Genomic DNA, 21865 nt, shown 5'->3' with positions numbered 1-21865 from the left:
AGATAAAGTTAGAATTTGATTAGAATGAGTATTTTGAGATTTTGTAACTTTAAAATATATATACAGTAAAAGAAAAAAAAAAGGGGGTTTTAAAGTTAATCTTTGTGTAGTGTAGGGTAATGTAATAATATATATTTGTTTATTTTGTATTGGTAAATGAAAAAGGTGTTAAGTAAAAAAGGAAAATGAGTGTAAAAAGTAATGGATTGTATTCAAAGAAAAAAAAAGCTAAAGATATTGAATATTGTGCATGTATTATTATTATTATTATTATTATTATTATTATTATTATTTTGAAAAATAATTAATTTTTTAAAAAAAAATAATGAAATTTTATTAATAGTAATTAGTTTTTTTTGACGCGGTAAAGTAATAGTAATTAGTTAAATCAAGATATGTTTTGTGAGGAAAATTAAAATTAAAATAACAAGCCAACTAATTGATTGTTTTCGACAAAATAAATTAAATAAAAAAAATTACAGTATTTTTATTCATTACTTCAACCACTTAAAAAATACAATGGTAAAAATTGTTGTTTATTCAACTTCTTAACTTGAGCAATTAATTATTGTATAATGTGCTAATTGTACTACTAACAGTTTTCACTAGAAAATTTATTATTCTTAACCACCAATAATAATTTGATGATGAGCCATCGAATAGCAAATAAGACAAACCAACAAAAAAACTAAAAAAAAAAAAGAATAATTATCTTTTTTACTCCCTGTACTTATGACACTATACTATTATGCCCATTAATCTATTCAGCTTGTTACAAATAGTCCTTGTATAATTTTATATGCATACATTTAGTCCTTCTGTTTATTTTGTTTAAAAATACTGTTTGTATTGATGATGTGGTATTATAACAAAGGATAGAGTAGTAATTTCATCTCTTTTTAGAGGGAAAATTGACTATGAGGTGGCATAATAACTGACAATGAAAGATGATTAAAAAATGATTTCATAACCTTTTAAAAAAAATTTAATAAAAATAATTTTATTAAAATAATTCCAATCGTTTTTTAGCAGTTCAAATTAGAAAAATGTGTAAAATTAGGATTCTACAGTATTTGAAGAGATGGATATCACTAGAAAGAACATGGGATTTTTGGAAAATTAAGGTAATGATATTCTATTTTTTGGGATGTTATTTTTCATTTTTTTTCCTGTGATTGTAATTTTTATGACTTGTAATTTATTTTCTTAATGGTATATAATTTTTCAACTACTATCTATGTATAATGCCACATTATTAATTTAACAGTCAACTTTAGTCAATTTTAACAGAATTAGATAGAAGGATTATACTATTCCAACTGATATATTTTAGGGGGTATTTTTAACTACACTTATAAATTAAGGGGCATCATAGTATAGTGTCATAAGGACAGGGACTAAAAAAGCTAATTATTCAAAAAAAAATTATATCACAAAGACAAGATCGATTGCAATATTCTAAATAAAAGACACTCAAAATTATATTACATAGACAAAATTATTCGTGGAAGCAAAAACTTAATCGCAGTAGCAAAACCACAGATCTCATACCAAGTCATGCCTAAATCCAAAAAAAATTAGTGAGTTTAGCCAAAAAAAAAAAAAAACAACAACTTCCAACTATTAAAAATTTAAGAACGTGAAACTAGATAATGTATAAATATTTTATTAATTTGTTCAAAAAGAAAAATAGTTTGTTCATATTAATATTTATTATTTCTTTTATCACATACTCACAGTCACACATTACTAACAAAATTAATAAATCAGATCTGCAAGATTATGGTAGCTGTTCATTTGACTTTGCTATCATTAGGCACATGAGATATATTATTATTATTATTATTATTATTATTATTATTATTATTATTATTATTATTATTATTATTATGCTTTTTTTTTTTCTAACAATTTAACATTTTAGGAAAATAATCCAAATTTAATACATTCAATAATAAAAAATAAATAATTACCATATTGAAGGGTCTTATTATTGGCCGAACATAAATACCGTTTACAGCTAAGACCCTTATTATGGGTTTGTTTTGTTTCACTATATCGCATCATTTTCGAAAAAATAATCATTAATAATAAAATTACGACATTAATTGTGCTTTTTGTTATTAAAACACAGTGCGTTTAAATCGTAACACACCAATTAACATAAAGATTTTGATTTCTTTTATGAAAATGTTTTAAAATAAAAAGAAAATTAAAAGGTTATACTCATGATTCATGATCATCATTTTTTGCATAGGAAGTTCATGATCGTCATTATTGTTATATATATATATATATTTTTTTTTTTTTTCATGTTCATTGAATAATAAAGATAAAATAAAGTTGAATGAGTTTATGGTAATTCGAATTTCCTATGGAAATTAGTATTACTTTTTTATATAATAAAAATAATATTAGTGGGCAGCCGATCTAGTATAGTATGGTCCAAAAGATTATGTCAACTTTATTCATTGCTCAAGAACGGCAATATATTCGCTTTTTTGTTTTCTTTTAATAATTTTGTTTTATTTTATTATAGATAAATATTACTTTATGTTTTGTAGAAATTAATAATTTTTTTTTTTGTTTTTGTTAAATAATAAATAGATTATATTTTTAAAATGATATAAAATAATATTACGAGCTTAATTTTTATCATCTTATTTAAATAGATCAAACAAAAGTTAATTTTTAATGAAAATGTAATCAATTTAATTATAACACATTCAGTTCAAGTTATTGTTAAATTTTGTACTATTTTTAAAAAATATAAGGTTCATATTATTATTTAACAAAATAAAAGTTTCAATCGATAAATTTTAAAAAATATAAAATTTAAAATTGTATTTAACTTTTATTATAATTTCATGAAAAATTCAACTACGACCATTATTTTAGTTTTTATTTGCAGGAGCCTCTTTATTTTCTTACACTTTGAGGTACATTTTTATTATTATTATAATTATTTTACAAATTTTTGAAAATTTTGATTAATTTATACCAAATTAGAGTTGAAATATTTAATTATATTTTATTTATATATGTTCAAATAGTTCTTTTTATATGTATTGTTGACGGTGAGAACTCGTCAACTAATTTAGTGGTCGGAAAATATAAAGTAACTTAGGAATTAGATGATGATTAAGATGGAGATGAAGATGAAGATGAAGATGAAAAGATGTCTAAAACTTATTTTTCTCTATTGCATTCAAGGCCTGAGTTACACCAAATAATTTTCCAATCCCTTCTCATATTTAAGAATGGGATATTTATAGGCTCTAATGGCTCGGAATACAAAGTGGTCCTAAGGGGAAAAGATCGCTTTTGCGCTACAGGTCGCATGTGCTGGAGGTGGCTTTGGTCCTCGTACCTTTGTCTGGTGTCAGATGGTTCCCGGTTACAGGCATGTGGTCCCAGTTGCAGGAGAGTGGACCCCGATTGCAGGTTGCAAGAGAGTAGTTGCAGCGTGTGGTCCCCGATTATAGGTTGTAGGAGAGTGGTTGTAGCGTACCCTTGGTCGGGTCCTTACACCTTGCAGATCTATTATCGTCGCTACTCGTACCTCCTTGCTTCTAGAGTTCTCAGAAGGCGTGGTTGTACGCTTTCTCCTTGCATGCCTTGTCCCTTTATTCCTCCTCTAACGTCACCCTTGTCAATGTGCATTCACCTCTCACCTTATATTTACAATCTCCGGAACACACTTACACAACACACCCAACGCCTCACATGCAAGCCCCCAACACTCAATACACACACACACACACACATCGCCATCCCACTACACACACGGCTCGCATGTGAGCCCCCAACACTCAATACACACACACACACACACATCACCGTCCCACTACACTCCTAATCCTAACAATTTTACCAATGTTACAATCTTTTTCAACTCGTAATTTCAAACACAAAGATTGGAAAGCTTCAAAAGTATCAGATTTCTCTCTCAAAAAATCCACCCATGAAATCGAGAGAAATAATCAACACAAACAAAAATATACCTCTTACCATTCAAGCTTTCTACCTGGATTGGACCCATTAAGTCCATGTGCAAGAATTCGAGAACTCTAGAAATTTTCAGTTGCTTACCTAACTGGCATGGTCCACATTTTCCCAATGACTCTTTACCTAATTTAGGTAATCCTCGAACAATCCCTGAAACAAACAATTTTTTTAAATTTTTAAAATGGATATGACCAAGTTTTTCATGCCATAGATCAGTAACATTTTCAATGACAGAATGACAAGTAGCATACGTGGTGAGAATATAACAATTATCACTAGATCTCAGCCCTTGTAACACGATTTCATCAAGAATATTATATACATAGCAATGATTGCTATCATAGCTCATAGTATAACCCTGATCACAAATCTGACTAATGCTAAGTAGATTAGCTTTTAGTCCTTCAACCAACATGACATTTTTTAGGTTAGGAAGCCCTTCAAACTTGAGAGTTCCAATTCCTATGACTTTTCCAATAAGACTGTTACCAAAAGTAACTTCTCCACAGTGCATTGGTCTTATGTTCACAAGAAATTCTTTTTCACTTGTCATGTGTCTAGAACAACCACTATCAAAATACCACATGTTAGAAGCAGCAGTTTTAAAACAAGTAGAACCTACCAAGCATTTGTTTTTGACAACCCATTTTTGTTTTTGTAAAACATATTTATTTCCAAGATAATTAGATTTAAACATGTTTTGCATGGTTATGCAATTAGGTCGAATGTGACCTTTTATTCCACAAAAATGGCAAATAGGAATGAAACGTCTTCCAATCCCTTTGAAATTGTCAAACTTACCGTACTGCTTCTTTTTTGTAACAGCAGAGCGCTTTGCTGTAGAAACAGAAACCTGCGAGGTAGAAACAGTTCCTCCAGAAACAAAACTATTAGTTTTAACAAAAGTAGTATTAGAATCAGGTTGATTTGGAACATAAACCAGCCCCACATGATTAGTTTGGCCAGATTTTTGAAATTTTTCAAAGATGGTGGAACCTGGACTTAGCATTTTAACATTCTTTTTAATGTTATCAATTTCCTTGGTTAAAGAAATAATATTTGACTCTTTTAAAGACAGTTTAGATTCACAACATTTAAGTTTATCTTCTAACTCATTAATGTTGTTATACAAGACTTTATTATCTTTAACCAGGGAGCAATTTTCAGCACAAGTTTCCAACCACTTACCAAACATTACCTTGCAGGATTCAGCCATAGAATTCTCATCAATTTCTGACTCATCTGATTCGGATCTGGATTCTTCCTTGTTGTCATCGATCAGGATATTGTTCAAGCAAATGCTCTTTTCTTTTTCCTGCAAATTTCTTGACAAAACACTTGTTAGGACAACCTTTTCTTTTTCATTCTCACTACTCTCAGAATCATCACTCCAAGTAACATTTAATCCCTTTTTATTTTTCTTTAAGGTATTAGCACATTCGGATTGAGTGTGATCAAAACCTTCACATTCTCTGCATTTAATACCTTTTTTATTGTTAGATGAAAAAGGTTTAGAGGAAATATTACCAGAAATGTTACCTTTTGGGCTCTTTGAAAAGTTCTTTTTCTTTCCATCAAATTTCATGAATTTTTGGAAATTCTTTGCCGACAGAACCATTTCATCATCATTTTCATCATCAGAAATAATATTTTCAGAAGCATTAAAGGCAATACCTTTACTTTTCTCATTCGAGAGACTTTGCTTACTCTTTTTCTTGATCTGTTGATTCAACTCAAAAGTTCTTAAAGACCCCATGAGTTCCTCAACTTTTATTTTGCCAAAGTCTTTTGCCTCTTCCATTGCAAGCAATTTTGTGTCAAACCTTTCAGGAAGAACTCGAACAATTTTTCGAACCAAGACAGATTCATCTAATTTTTCTCCCAAGGCCAAAAACTCATTAGAAATATCAGAAAATCTTTCATAAAATTCATTTAAAGTTTCAGTTTCTGACATTCTCAATTCATCAAATCTAGTTTGCAACATGGTAAATCGTGATCTCTTTACATCAGCAGTACATTCAAACTGAATTTGAAGGATTTCCCATGCTTCCTTTGCAGATTCACAAGATGATATTAATTTAATAAAGCCTTCACCAACACCATTAAAAATAGCATGTAAAGCCTTATTATTATAACCAGATAATTTTTCATCTTCAGTGGTTCAACTGAGTTCAGATTTTACCTGAGTATTACCTTTTTCATCATTTTTAGTAGGTTGAGACCAGCCTGTAAGAATAGCTCTCCACGCCTTCTCATCTTGTGATTTGATGAATGCTCTCATCCTGACCTTCCAATAAGGATAATTCGACTCATTTAACAGAGGAAGTCGAGAGATAGAGCTTCCTTCTGCAAACAAAGACATCTCACACAAAACAAGTTAAACGGAATAACCTCAAGATCTCACTAAGAATTTAGTGACTTGCTCTGATACCAAATGAAATTCCGTATTTTAATATTCCCAGTTTGATTATTTAATTAAGTGATTAATTAAATGCAGAATAATGAAACTGGTACTGAAAACAGTTTTTCCGTAGTTACAGAATACAACTCTGTAACTCCAGAGAAACCCAGAAAAACAAACAGTGCATAAAAGTAAAAACACACAAGATTTTTGTACGTGGTTTCAACAATCCTTTCAGATTGTTACTAGTCCACGGGGCCACGTCCAGAGATAAGATTCATTAGATCGGTATCAAAAATACAAAGTAATTGACTTATGCATAAATAGACTCTCTCTTATTGTATACCGCAAGCTTGATGTATTCCACCTACTAACTGAATCTTGATAAAACTCCAAGAGCTCGAACTCCCTTCGATCACCTTGAAGAGTTGCTTGAATCCTCCCGATTCAGGGCTTAAAGGCTATCTCCCGAAAGCCTATACAACCATCTCCCGAAGGTTGTGTGCTTGTATCATCCCGATGCAAGACTTCAAAAGCAATCTCCCGAAAGCTTGTAAATACCCTTCTCCCGAAGGTGCACTGATGTTCTTCTTCGTTGTAAACTTGAATACAGACTCAAGACAATACAAACAACAAATAAACAGAGTAAGAGTAGAACAACTCTTCTCTACATAACAAAGACACCTCTTTCCTAAAGATTTGAATACAATTCTAAGTGTGTGAAAGAGATGCAAAACCTAGCTGCTATAAGATGTATTTATAATGAATATACATCTTATTGACAGCTTACATTCGGTCTGAACAAGACCTCAACCCACTAGAAACTTCCCTAAAATAATTCTTCAATCAGTCCAGGAATTTTCGTTTCTGTACCTACAAAATCGTGGACAGTAACTACAACTTTCCTTTTCTATAAAAGGAAAGTTTAGCTCCGGTTTTCTCTTCAAGAAATCTGATCTGAGAAAATGGGAAACTCAACACAAGATCAGATTACACACCTGGTTAGATAAAAACGAAATGGGTAACCAAACTTACCATTTTTACCTTTTTTCCATAAATAGGAAAGTTAGAAAACTTTCCTTCCAAGTTTGAATACACAAAATAGGAAACCATATTAAAGCATACCAGCCGAAAATATACAATGAATAATAAAATATTTTTGTCAATTAAATATGCCAAAAATAGAATTAACAAAAATAATAAAAAAATTACATACGGTTGTACGGAATATATATAAAAAAACTTTAAACATAAAAATATATTTTTATTTACTAAAAATAACAATTTATGTGATTTTCACAGCTCATAAAATAGCCCAAAATGATATCATTCTATGTAGGGTATCACAATTCATCCACCTACACATCAAAGAGATGACAAGGGTACAAAAAGGATTTATGAACACTACTCTTTCTCTCTGAACACTTATACAGTAACACATCTCACACCTTCAACATAAAAGGTATAAATCTTTTGGACCTAATTGCCCGTAAGAATTGGTTGTCTTGGCCCAATAGTTTGACAGTATGTTAGGGAAGAAATTACATGGTATACCCACTTTACTTGTTTTAATTTTTATCTTTATTTTTATATTCTTTAAGATATACTCACTTTTATAGATGATGTTTCCATTAGACCCCTTAGGTTAATGTAAATTATATGCTAGACTTAAATAGAGAGTGAGGGTATATTGGGCAATCTACTAAAAAAGTGGGTATATTTTAATAAAATATAATATGAAGGTATTTTTGATTAATAAATACAAAAAAATTGTATTTTTCAACTTATCCCTATGTTATGAGCCCTTAATGTTAGAGGAAATTACACTCTATACTATTTTTATATTATCCTCTTTTATTTTTACCCTCTTTTTTAAAGTCTATCATTTTTACCTTTTTTTTTTAAAAACAATGTATTAATTTTGCCACTGTCACTTTAAGATACTCTCCATGTGACTCTCTTATGTTAGGGTATTTTGAGTACAATACATATAAAAAGAGGTATGTTTCAATCAAATATAAAATTAGAGGTAAATTTGATCAATTAATTAATAAAAGTGGTATTTTTCAACTTACCCCTTAATGTTATGTCTATCCTATTTAATTGATGATAATACTATGCACTATCGATAATTTTCTTTAAATGTTAATATTAATATTGTGTGAGTAATACTTAATTATGTTAGTCCATATATAATATCAAAAAATTTAATCACAAAATATCTATATTGTGACTAAAAAATTGTCACTAAATGGTAGCATATTTTTTTATTGACTTATTATGTTCAAAAATATGTTGAAGCCAAAAAAGGATTTTATGATTAAATCAAGAGAAAAAAAATCCCCTTTATTTTTTTTGGGTGATGAAGTGTGAGTTTATCAAGTGGAGAAACAAATGGTAAATATCAAATTTAAATTTTGTATTTGTGTAAATAGTATTAATCTATTTCTTTGGTGTGAGAAGAGGGACTGGTTATTGAGGGTAAAAAAAAAGAATCTTAATGGGCTTCCATGGATGCCCACTATGTAGATTGGGTTTGGAATGATTTTTTTGTTTCTACAAAACTAAGTGTTAAATCATATTTTTTTTTTTTAAAAAAAAAAGAAAGAAAAATCTATTAAAAAATTGGTAACCTAACAAGTTTGGGTGAAGTTTTCTCAAAATAATGTTCTTATCTTTGTTTTTATTCAAATTTACAATTTTAATTCATATATCATTATCTTAATAAAAGTATTAAAAAAGTTTCACATAGGATTTGAACACTAAACATATTAGAACACTATTAATTCTATTTAAATAGTGAGTTTAAAATAAAATTAATTTTGATAGTTTGCAAAACAAAAAAAATTCATTTGAATATTAAACATGAACCTAAAATTGCATTTAGCTAAAATTCAAAAACTAAAATAAAAATTCAGAATTTGGTAACAAAGTGAGGATAGAAAAAAATTATGTCCAAGTCAATATATAACACTATGTGTGGTGTAAAATGGTAGAGAGTGGTAGCACACAAGTGGAGTAATTGAGTAATTGGAGTGTGATAGGGCCTCAAACACAACAATATTTTTAACCAATCATATTTGGTTAAAAGGAGACCCACAATTTAAAAAAGTAATAATGTCACCCTTGTAATATTTTGTATGTACAAAAAAAAAAAGATGTGGTGTGAAATGGTAGAGTAGTAGTAGTAGTACTAACTAATTGTATGCTAAAAGAACAAAGTCTTGTATAACTAAGTTCAATTCATTCATAAAACTTAAGCTAGATACATGAAGCATGCATGAGACACTACTCTCACTCATAAATATAGCCAAGTTCATTTTATCAGACAAAAAATTTGCCTCTTTGTTTTTATTATGGATTTTGGGAAACACCAAATATTCTGGGTCCTCTTTACTATTCTTTTTGGCCATTGGGCTCACATTAGGGCCCAATTAATTTAGGGGATATTGGTTGGGCCTTTTTCATCAAAGTTTAGTTCTTTAATAAGTTACTAAAATAGCAAACACCTATTTCATCAAAAAAAAAAAAAAAAATTACATCAATTATTATTATTAGGAACATTTTTGCTTAATAAATTTGTTTAGAGGCATAAATATCCAATATAATAAAATTATAATTTTCATTCAGTTTTAACATCATCGACTCTATTAGTGTTTTAAGAAAAACAAGTGTAAAGTTTAGATTCTAAATTATTAGCCTGGACAAAAAGACATGTAGTATCAGTTACTTAAATCTTTTTTCAACAAATTCAAAAAGTAAGTCTATCTACAAAGACACTAAGATACTGATGAAACTAGACGAAAATTAAAATTTTACTAACATTGGTTACTTATTACTAAAAAATTATTTGAGTTTTTACTACTTACAAACTCAAAATTTTAAGTAATTATTATTATTTGTGTTAAGAAACATGGGGTTCCATCTCAAAACTAATTAATGATAAGTGGAGTAGCCCATGTTCTTATATATGACTCAGTACTTTTACATTTAATCCATGTGAGACAATGTTCTCCAATATCCCCTCAAGATGGTGGCTATTTTTACTTACTAAACTTGAATCAGCACCTTATCACAAGTCATGCCATTTGCACGCTTATTTTTGTTCAGATCTCGCGTCTTTGCACTATCTGGATCTCGTGCAGCTGGCTAACCATTTAGATATGTGTGGACCAAAAGCCCGCTAGAGAGATAGCTCTGATACCATGTTAAGAATTATGAGGTTCAATCTCAAAACAATTGGTGATGAGTAGAGTACCCATGTTCTTATATATGGCTCAATACTTTTATACATTTAATCCATGTGAGACAATATTCTCTAATAATTTAAAATGGAGTCATATGCATTTTTTGTTAGATGAATATATGATTTGAGAATTTTTAAACAATAATTAATTATTATAATTTTAATTATTTTTATGCCTTCTTAAGATTTTTTTTATTCTTCCTCGTTATGTTTTGTGAAAAAAAAAGAGTTCATAAGAATAAAATAAATTAAAATTTAAATTATTTAGATTATTTTTAAAAGATAATTCTATTTTGGATTTTTTATTTGTTCAAAATTCAAGTTTGTACCATCTATTTTGATTTGAAAAATACGTGAATTTTCGACCAACATCAATATTTATAGAGTTAAAATTATTATTATTATTATTATTATTTGTTACTAAAAAAGAGGTCCAATATATATATATTGAAAGACTAATAAAGTATTATTTATGAAACATAATTTTTTTTTTAAAGGTAACCGATAAATGTTAAAATAATAAAAGTAACAAAATTGCGTAATTACTGGAGGATTTTCTTTCATCTATAAAAGTTTATTGTCTATTTTAAGGACATGCATACCTCAGAAGAACTAGACAATAAAAGCTTAATATTTTTTTTTTTTTTAAAAAAAAAAAACCCTCAAAACTGAGAGTTGTAATTTTTGATCCACCAATAAAACACCTACAAAAATAAAGAGAAAAAAAATTAACATATACCATATATTTAATAAAATATGAAATATAGAATTTAAACCTTGTATTTGGAGTCCAAAATTGTATTATCCGATCTTTTAAATATGAAATTAAATAGAAATACTAAATAGATATATAGTAATGGGAATCATAAAAATAAATATTCTTTTCACAAAATAAACTTATAAAAATAATAAAAAAAATATTGCAAAAGATATTCAAATAACAAAATATATAAACTTATAATACACAAATACACTTCACTATAATTTTTGCCAAGATATATTATAAACATGTATTTATATTGGTTAAGAAAAAAAATCCTCTTAAAAAAAATAAAAAACCTTATCTTATACATATAGAAATACTAAAGCAAAAGAAATGATTAAATAATGAAATTAATGATGAGATAGAGGGAAAGTAAAGAGGAGTGGCAAATGTTGGTTTGGTCGGAAAATGAGTGTTTGGATCTCATTAACAAACCTTATTTTCTCAAATCAACCATTTTTTTAAAGCTTGATACTTTTGACTCACTCAATCAACATACAATTATATATTTTTATTACAAGAAGAGTTTTTTAACAGCTAAGTGGAGAGACATTTCATGTTTATAGATACCTAATTAGTCTTCTAATTTGTCTTCTTGTCTCCTAATGGTGTAACAATTCGTACTAAGTGTAAAAAAATAATAATAATAATTATCAAAATTAAATAAAAAAAAATGCCCATTATTTAATATGACCTACCTCACTACCTGCCCTTTTGTTTAATGATTATTATGCATAAATGTAATTAGATTCCATCATAAATTTTCATGTTTTTACTTTCATTGATTTTGTTTTCTCTTCTCTAAATTTTCATTGTTTATTTATTGTATATTCTCTTTTCTTTTTTATTACTTAATTTCATCACTTTTGTCTTGTAAAAACACTGCTCATTTTAGTAGTATTTCAACATCATCACCTTCCTTCTATTTTATATAAAAATATATTTATTTCAAAAGAAGAAAGATAAGACAGTAGAAGATATTTTATTTTATTTATTTATTTTTTTTGTTTTGGTTGAAGACAGTATTACCCAATACTAAGACTAAAATGTAGAAATGAGATGAGACTGGTATTCATGTCAATCCTATCAGTCCTATGGAGAAACTCTTTGTTTTGGAGTTTAGTCTTAATTCTTGTAGATTTTATGGATATTTTGTCCTATATATTTTGTTCCTACTATTCCTTAACTTGATTCCAAATTTTGAAAAGGTACTTATTACATATTTTCACATTTCATTTCATCACTCATCTCCTCCTTTTTTTTATTTAAATAGTTATAATTTTATTTTTTTTAGAAAAATTTGACTTTTTATATATTTATTGGATTAAAATTATTTTCCGAAACTTAAGTTAACCCATATTAGTAGAATAGGCTAACATTTCATAAAATTCAATTCTACCCCTCACATTTCAAACATCTAACCCTTTCTCTTCATCCCTTCTCTCTCTCGCACTCTGAATTCACTCCAAGGACTCAACCCACAACCCACCGCCCATAACATCGGTCTCTTCTCTCCACGACCACTGCGACCACAGACCCAATGACCACCGCAGACCTAACGACTTCTCCATCAACCACGGCTTCTCCATCGATAATATTATCAAACAAATAAGTTGTATGATTAATATTTGTTATTTGCGAGTAGATATTAGATTTAGGTTAAATCGACTAGATTAGAGTTTTGGGCAAAAAATTAGTTTTTTTGCCAGGCCTGATGGTGGTTCGATGCCTTTCTGTTGTTAAAATGAGTAAATGTTGAAAACGAAGGTCCGATGATAGTCTGATGGTAGCCTGATAATACGTTTCGATGGTAGTTCGATGGTGACCTAATGCCTTCCTGTTGTTAAAATGAGTAAAGGTTGTAGACGAAGGTTCGATAGTAGTTCGATGGTGGCCCGATGGTAGTCCAATGGTAGTCCGATGGTAGTCTAATGGTGGTCCGATGGTGGCCCAATACTTTCTTGGCGAGCTTAATGAATGGGGCTTAATATATATAAATGTAGAATACGGTCCGATAGTGGCCTGATACTACCATTTTTTTATGTATAAAAACATAAAAAAAAAATGGCTAGCATTGGGCCACCATCGGATCCTATTAGACCACCATTAGTATGGATGAGAATGATAGAATATGGATGATAAAGTTAAAAAGAAGAGAAGGGAGAAGGGTATTAATATAAATTGTGCCTATTTTTTTTAAATTTTGGTAAACTTGTGTTCAAAAATTTAAGATGCACTAAATGTATGTATATAAATTTAATTTTTTTTTATATGATATTATACATTTTCGTTGTTTAAAACATCCTACCAAATTTTGTAAAATTCATAATAATTTACAATACCATACAATAGTCTGTTTGAACTATACTTTTTGTAACGTTAAATATTTGTAAATTTTTCAAAAATTTATAAAATATTTATATAACTATGTTGTACATTGTCATATAAAAGATTAAGATTAAAACTATTTAAATTTCGTTAAAAAGAACAAATAAGATGTATCGATGCACCCAAACGAGTATAAATATTTATATATATAGATACAAATATATACAGTACAAATTGAGGGTAATAATTTAGTACATGTTAGTATATGGCATGCTTATTAGTACACCAGATACCCAACAAATGGCATTAACATATGACCTACATTGGGTGTAAAGAACAAAGTTTGGTTTAGGACAATTTGTCATTTCAAAGATTTCACATATCTATATATATGTGATTAATATGATTGAAGACATTGATGTATATATAAAAATCTACAACTTAAACATCAGTAAAAGCTAAATGAGATATTTTATTTTACTCCCCAGAAATTACAATTACAAATCTCCATCATATAATATATGCTTTTTCTATCTATTTATTAAAAAAAAAAACAAAAAACCATAAGAAGTGGTTGATGTTAGACTAAACCTATAACTGAGTAGATACATATGTTAGGCAATAATGATCTAAAGGTAAAAGAGCAAAGGTCAGCCATGGATGGATATATGCAGCAGTAGCAGTTAATTGCTCTGAAAACTAGAAGTTTTCTCAGTGAAAAATGGCCAAATGAGTTTTTAAAGAAGCCATGAGAGAGAGTGAGAGAGAGATGGATATGACATCCTTACATAGCTTCAGAGCCAAAACTTGATGTTGTGTAGCTCAGGTCCCACCATGAAGAGTGGTCAGAAATGGCAGACAAACATATTAATCATTCAGACCAGCCAACATTAGGTAATGGCCAAAGTTCCCCACCATTTCTTCTCAAAGAAACTCCTACCACCAGCTTGGATTCCATCTCATCTTTAAGAGAACAAAAGAAAGAGTTTTCTACAAGGCCCTACTGCTGCCCTGCATCAATACTACTGCCCAAGCAAAACACTTTAAGTCTAATTCTTTGTGGGCTCCGAGCGCGGTGATAATCGAAATGAAAATCCATCATTCATTCATTCAACTGGCAAATAAAAAGTTTTCATCATAAAGTTGGTTGATTATCCAGAAGAACTAACCTCAGCCACTTGCTGATACAGAGATGGATTAACAAACCATGCCATTTTTGACACTTGCCATGACTTAATTTGACCTTTGGCAATAGAGAAATCTGAGAAGGGACCCCATTGGAGAAGGAAAAAAAAGACATAACCCGAAATTCTCAAGATTTTTCTACACACTGCACATGCCTGCTGCCTACTATAATGGGGTACTAAAGAAATCTTTCTTTGGCTATTGATGCTGCCCAAAAATCAATTTTCAATCCTTTGTACATGATGTTTGAAGCACTAGCTAGCGAAAGAAAGCCACCGATCGATGGTGATGTACCCGATGAAGAGTAAAGGAATATCTTAAAGCCATGCCAAACCCGAAAAAATGTCAATGATGAATTGGTAAACCATAATTGTGAAATGCCTTGATACGACCGTCCCAACTTGCAGTAACAATTACCATACCCCATGCATGAGAACTAAATCTGTTCTTGCAAGAAGCTTTGAGAAACTTCAGTTGAGACTTGTGCATTGCAGATTCTATGGCCTGGTTTGACATTGGAAGCTTTTCCTCGGGCCAAGTTGCAGATGCCTTGGGAAAAGACTCCAAGAAGAATTCTTGACTTAACGAAAAACTTTCTAGTGAAGAAATCAATGGAGTTTCGTAAACACACTTATCCACAATGTGAAATGGACTTCCTCTGTCTGAGTTTCCACCTTTAAAACCAGACCATGGTATTGCAACAGATGCATTGGAAAAAAACCGCTCACAAGACCTAACTTTTTTCGTTTGAGAGAGAACAGTTTCTTCCTGTTTAACACAGTTCCATACATATACATTGGAGTCTTCACACGACGAGACTATACGCTTTCCATCTGATGTGAAACATGCAGATATTTGGTTTCCCGAATTGCGTGGCCCTGCAGAAATATCGAGAGATGCAATTTAGCAAGCGGGATGAAAAAACCGAACCTCTCAACTTAATTCGACAGAATATTATTTGTTCCAAGGACAAGAGTTAACATACCACGATACTTTCCGACCACATTGACCCCCCGAAGAACTCTGACTTGTGAATCAGCACTAGTGACCATGACTAATCTAGAATCTTGCGGAGAAAACTGGATGAATGAACAAAAAGTTACAATACATCCTTTAAGGGAAAAACCATTCCTATAAATTTAAGAGAAAACAAAAATTGATTACAAAAGCTGCATATGAAACCACAAGAGAGTAAGAAGGAACTACCTGAAAGCCTGTTATCTTTCTGGAAGCTGACTTTTTTTTGCTGCTCAAGCATATTTGAGATTCCAAATGTAATTGATTATCTGATTTTAAGCAATCAAGAAAGAAAATCAATAAAAAGAATATGTAAAATCCTTCAATATTAATTTTAAGTATAAGTTGTGCTAACCACAATTAAACTTTCGAAACAAATGCGAGAGTTCAGCAGAAAACAAACCTGAGATGTTGTAAAAGCGACAAATCCCAGCAATTGAGCCAACAATTCCACCCTGCAGGATGAATAAAGCTTGTAAATACGAGCCATTTCAAAGATCAGAGTCTGCATTGACACTTTAAGGTCAGAAAAAGAGATTAAAGAAAACAAAAAAATACCAACCTTCCCATCAGGTTGGTAACACACTGCAGTGACTATTTCCCTTATGTCAGTCCAATCAACAACTTGACATTGAGAAATTCCCCAGATACGAACTTTCCCGTCTATTGAACCACTGATGAAGTAATCATCATCCATAGGATTAAATTGGACACAGGTCACTGCATGACAGCATAACAAAGATTTGTGAGAAAATAAATTTTGAAATGTTATAATACATGAACTGGGGATCTTGCCATGAATGAAATCAGCTAGAGTAATATATTAACCAAAAATGTCCATAATTGAATAAAAGAACATAAATGACAGAAGCTTACCATAATTACTATGCGAAAAAACTTTGAGGCATGAATGACAGCCCACTTGCCATAATCGGACGGTTTTGTCAACAGACGATGACAAGAGATACTTCATTAAAACAAAACAAAAAATTAAGTTTAATATCTAATTCATAGAGCTAAAGACATTTGTGCTTGAATTCAATGTATCTTAACCATAAATTATATAATCACTTACATTATTCTTTGACCAGGAAAGGTCCAAGATCTCCCCCATGTGACCCTCAAACTTGTGCAATGGTTGTTCCAATATTCGAAAAACTTTAGGCGGAAAAATAACACAAGCTGAGTCTGATGTCTTCCTCAAGCTTGCTGATCTGCCCATTTTATCTTTATCCACTTTAAGTGGTTTCACTTCTGACATATGGTTCATTGTGAAGTACAAGCAGGAGGGGTCCAATTCTGGAATGTCAATCTCATTGGATCTTTCACCTTCTACCACTTGCCATACTTTTACAACCCCGTCTTCACCAGCACTAGCAAGGTACTTTCCATCAGGACTAAATTTCATAGTCAAAATAGAACCTTCATGGGCTTGAATATCTTGCCCCAAATAAAGAGCAGAAAGTTCCTTTGATTGCTTGCTGCATTGGCGAACCTTGACTCTTTGAGCCCTTGACGGTAGATATGCATCGATATCATTTGGTCTCAATTTATCAGCATCTCCTTGTCTGTCAACAATGCAAGTCATGGATCTTAATTTATTCAACCACATACTTTTAACCCTCTTCGCTGTTCCCTCGAAAATGCTTAAATCCCTCATCTTTTGTGACAAATTAGGAGATGAGCCAGAGCAGCTCCAAGATTCAGCAGTTGAAACCAACCGCCCGAATTCAACTTCCCCACATTCACTCCTCTTCTCATACTCCCCCACTTCCTCCACATTACACTCCATTGCACCACCAAAACTTCCATTTCTGCAAACAAACTCATCCTTTGAACCAGACCTATCCAAAAAATTATAGCTAGTACAAGATCCACACGACATCATAGATCGACTCGAATAGAACTCATTCTCAATACCTGAACATCTCAACACAGCCTCACTCTCCTCACACACTCTGTCAATCTCTGTTTCTGAAAGTTGAAGCATCCCAACTTGGTTGGAATCAAGCCCCATCCACTTGAAAAAACTATTCCTACGCTCCCTAACACTTCCAGGGCTCCTGTTCCAAACATCATAGAGTGAATTATCCAAAGCCCAGTTTTTGGAATGTGAACTAGAATCAAAGCTGTCAGAATTTGCATCAGAAATAGAAGCAATCTCTTCTTGGGCATCAAAATATCTATTTTCATCATCTTCACTGAAGCTATCCATTATACTATTAAGTTCAACCCATGAAAACCCAACTCAGAAGACCAACATTTTAAAACATATGAAAATGTGGGAAAGTCTTATCCCCTCTTGGCAAGCAACCCCAAGACAACACAAAAAAATCTAAAGAAAAAAAAACACAAAATTCGAGATCAGTTTAGCAGAAACAATAATAAAAAAGAGAAACCAAACAACAATGTTAATAAACAACAATAAAACAAAAACCAAGAGATCCAACATGGATCCCAATCCAAACCCAATGAACCTGGTCTCTTCCCCAGAATAAAAATTCAAGATTTATTAAGTAAACAAAACAAAACAAAAAAAAAATGGCAATATTAATTAGAAGAAAAAAAAAAACCCAAAATTCTGCAGCAAAATAAGGGTTAAAAACCACTTCATAGTACACAGAAATGAAAACCCATTAAGAGAATTTAGAGATCACATGATTACACTTGAAGAAACGAATCCAACAAAGATTAAAAAAAACAAATAGTGGAGCAAATATTTCTCATTTGTTAAAAACAAAAGAAACCCAAAACTTGGTTTTAGTTCTTACGTGCTTGTTTGGGGTTCTCTAATGGCGAATTGTTTGAGACAGAGGAAGAAGAAGAAGAAGATGAGGCCACAGATCGAAGAAGCAAACTATCAAAATTTGTAGCTTTTTGTTTTTTGGACTCGCTCGCTCGATGAAGCAAGGCAAATCAGTAAGGAGGAAAAATAATTATATTAATAATAAGAATCAGAAAATAAATAAATAAATAAATAATAAGACAACTTTTTATTTTTTATTTTTTATTTTTTGTGTAAGGGTAAAACAGTAAATAATGTAATAATTTCCTTGATATTCGTGAAAATATGGCCCAAGAAACGAGATTTGGGAAGTAGAGTGTGTTTATAAACACATTTTATATTTTTCTTTTTCAATATTATGAGAAACCATATTTTTGTTCTAATTTTAATTTAATTTCTACAAATTAATAAATTATTTTAAATTATTAGGACAATGTGTTTTTCTTAACATCTTACAGACTATGTCTCATATTTTTATAACACTCCAAATTTTGTGTCTGAGAAATAAATCATTTTGACAGTTGTTTAAGATTTAATTTATAAATTTTGCCAAATTTTAATAAAATAAATATTCATAAGATAATAATAACTAATACTATGCATTTTTTGTTTGGAAAGGGATAATACTATGCTTAGTAGTAATTAGTAAGTAGTTATTTACTCATTTTATTAGTTAAAAAGATATTGAAGATATCAAGCTCATTATTAATTATTTTCTATTTATAGCATTTTTTTTAATACATATGTAGTAATATGTTAATACCTTTTTTAATTCATCACCCATAATTAAATCCAATTAATTAATTAATTAATGATAATTCATTTATTGAAAAGCTTTTGTTTCTTAAATGTCTTGTGATATAATAGGCAAATGTGAGAAATAATAAAAATCAATCTAATAAAAATAGTAACTTTACTTAACAATAATACAAAGTATTCAATGTCATTATTTTTGTAATCAATTAAGATTTTTTCCTCCATTTATATATTATTCTTGTATCTCTCAAGCTTTTATTTGGATGCATTTTTATTTTAAAAATTAATTGTAGTCTTTTTTTTTTTGGAAACTTTGCCTAAATATTCGAAAGTAATTATTTTTCATTTATGTTGCAATATAATTTTACAATCCATAAATTATTTTGCATGTTCTTAGATTAGATGCAAACTTCATATTTGGATGGAAAGTTTTCATTCACCCTACACCCACACTATATTTATTCAAGGAAAAATTTTAAAAATATCATTTTTATATTTATTTACAATTATATGGTCTAAAATTTTTATTTACAAAAATATGCTTGTAAAATTTTAAAATTACAAAATTATATTTTGCTCAGAAAAAATAAGAAAATAATTAAAAATAACGAGAAACCAATAAATTAACTATAAAATAATAAAAAACAATCAAAAAATAATTTCATAACAACTATTATACAACTATAAAATAACTAAAAAATATTTTATTATTTTTATTAAAAAATATATTTTTGTAAATAAAAAAATCTAAAGCGTAAAAATAATTTTTTTTTACATATTATCATATTTTTGTAATTTTTTTTTTACAAATTTTTTGATTTATTAGTAATTTTTTCATTTTCAATCTTCATGTGATTCAACAAACTTTATAAAAAAAAAAAAACTAATAATAAATAGATTTGGGGGGTGGTCACCAAATTCAAGTATTAATGACACAATAATTAAAGGTCTCACCACAACAAGTAAACTTTATTATGTATCTTTTTTCCACTTAAAATTGAAAAACTCTCTAGGCGATTAAAATTACTATTATGATCGTTTTGTGACTATAAATTTACAATTTCAATGCCATTATTTTAATATTTTCATGTTACTAATTCGGTAAAAAAAAATTAAAGAATTTATCACACGTATAATTATATTTTTTTTTTCCGTATATCTATAACAAATTATTGAAATTTATTTCGACACTCGCAATAATTTTAATTTTTTTTACAAAAATTTCTAAATAACTAAAATAAAAATATTCTTATATAAAAAAAAAAATACATCCCTTTTAAGATTTTGGTCGGAAAAGTCACCAAAATTATATTATTGTAATTTGTAACAACATTTTGGTCTGTGTAATAGCTGCTGGCATTTTGGTCGGTCCATTTTGCAAATATTGTTGTACTACTTCAATCTATAAATATATATATAATTTTGGGTTAATTATAATTTGATTATTATTAATTAATTTTGGTTGTATGAATGAAGTTATTGAACAAAATTGATTGATATAGTGGGGGTAGGTTGCCACCTTTTACTCAGCAGCACATAAATGGGTCAGTGCCAAATTTTTGACTTGGTATTATAAATTTGATTCTATCTTACTTCACAAAAAAAAAAAAAAAAAAAACCATTTAAATTTAAATAAAAATAAATAAAAGTAGTGAAGTGGTCAAATAGTCAGAGATCATGACCTATATGTTGTTTTTATTCTCTTTTAGATGGTGACCAATGTCAATTTTCTCACTCAAATTAACTCTATAATCTCAATTTTATTATTTTAATATGAAAATATCAAATTTAGGTCTATGGATATTTATGTCTTTCCAAAAATACCCAATTCAGACAGCTATTGATAATGAATTATTTGTATTTTTAAAAAATTATAATTATTTATGTGACAGCTGAAAACTCTGTTTTAGCATCTGTATAAGGACATGGGGCTATGCATTTTTTTTCTTAATTATTATTATTCTTCAAAATAACATATTTATACCCTTTGGACCCCATTTTATTTGCAATATTTTTTTTCATAATAATTGATTTAGATTCTGAAAATTATTTAAGTTTGTTATTAACCAAGATTTTAAAAAAGATCATTATTGATCTCCCAATTGATAATTATTAAGTAAGTTTGTTTTGAAGATTTATGTGTCTAATAGGAAATTCATTAGAATCCTATGAGATCGATCATTAGAAATAATAATTGTCATCATTTTTTTTTCTATATAATAGATATTAATTACTGTAAGATTACCAAAAACAGAGAATATTGGTTAAGAGAAAATGTAGTGATTGATTTTGTAATTAATACTCACAAAAGTAAAATTAGTAGGAAATGGTAAGTTATTTTTAATTTTTTGGCTTTGCTTTATATGATCCATTAGG

General features: G+C 29.3%; 1 protein-coding gene across 2 annotated transcripts; it reads right to left on the bottom strand.

Moving 5' to 3' along the window:
* Positions 1 to 14198: 14198 nt before the first annotated feature.
* LOC115716205 (uncharacterized) lies at positions 14199 to 18892 on the bottom strand. 2 transcript variants are annotated; one of them, XM_030644947.2, is made up of 8 exons: positions 18720 to 18892; positions 17024 to 18283; positions 16825 to 16915; positions 16511 to 16668; positions 16352 to 16403; positions 16138 to 16217; positions 15917 to 16010; positions 14199 to 15809 (listed from the first exon to the last, which is right to left on the bottom strand). In XM_030644947.2, the coding sequence occupies exons 2-8, from the start codon at positions 18161 to 18163 to the stop codon at positions 15277 to 15279; spliced, it is 2148 nt and encodes a 715-aa protein (XP_030500807.2). In that variant the 5' UTR covers positions 18164 to 18283; positions 18720 to 18892; the 3' UTR covers positions 14199 to 15276. The 2 variants fall into 2 exon arrangements, with proteins under 2 accessions (XP_030500807.2, XP_060971258.1); XM_061115275.1 differs by having other exon boundaries at positions 17024 to 18011; positions 18720 to 18882.
* Positions 18893 to 21865: the final 2973 nt, after the last annotated feature.

The sequence above is a fragment of the Cannabis sativa genome, chromosome 5, assembly GCF_029168945.1.
Source record: "Cannabis sativa cultivar Pink pepper isolate KNU-18-1 chromosome 5, ASM2916894v1, whole genome shotgun sequence".
Taxonomy (NCBI): Eukaryota; Viridiplantae; Streptophyta; class Magnoliopsida; order Rosales; family Cannabaceae; genus Cannabis; species Cannabis sativa.
This window is presented reverse-complemented; position numbering and strand designations above follow the sequence as displayed.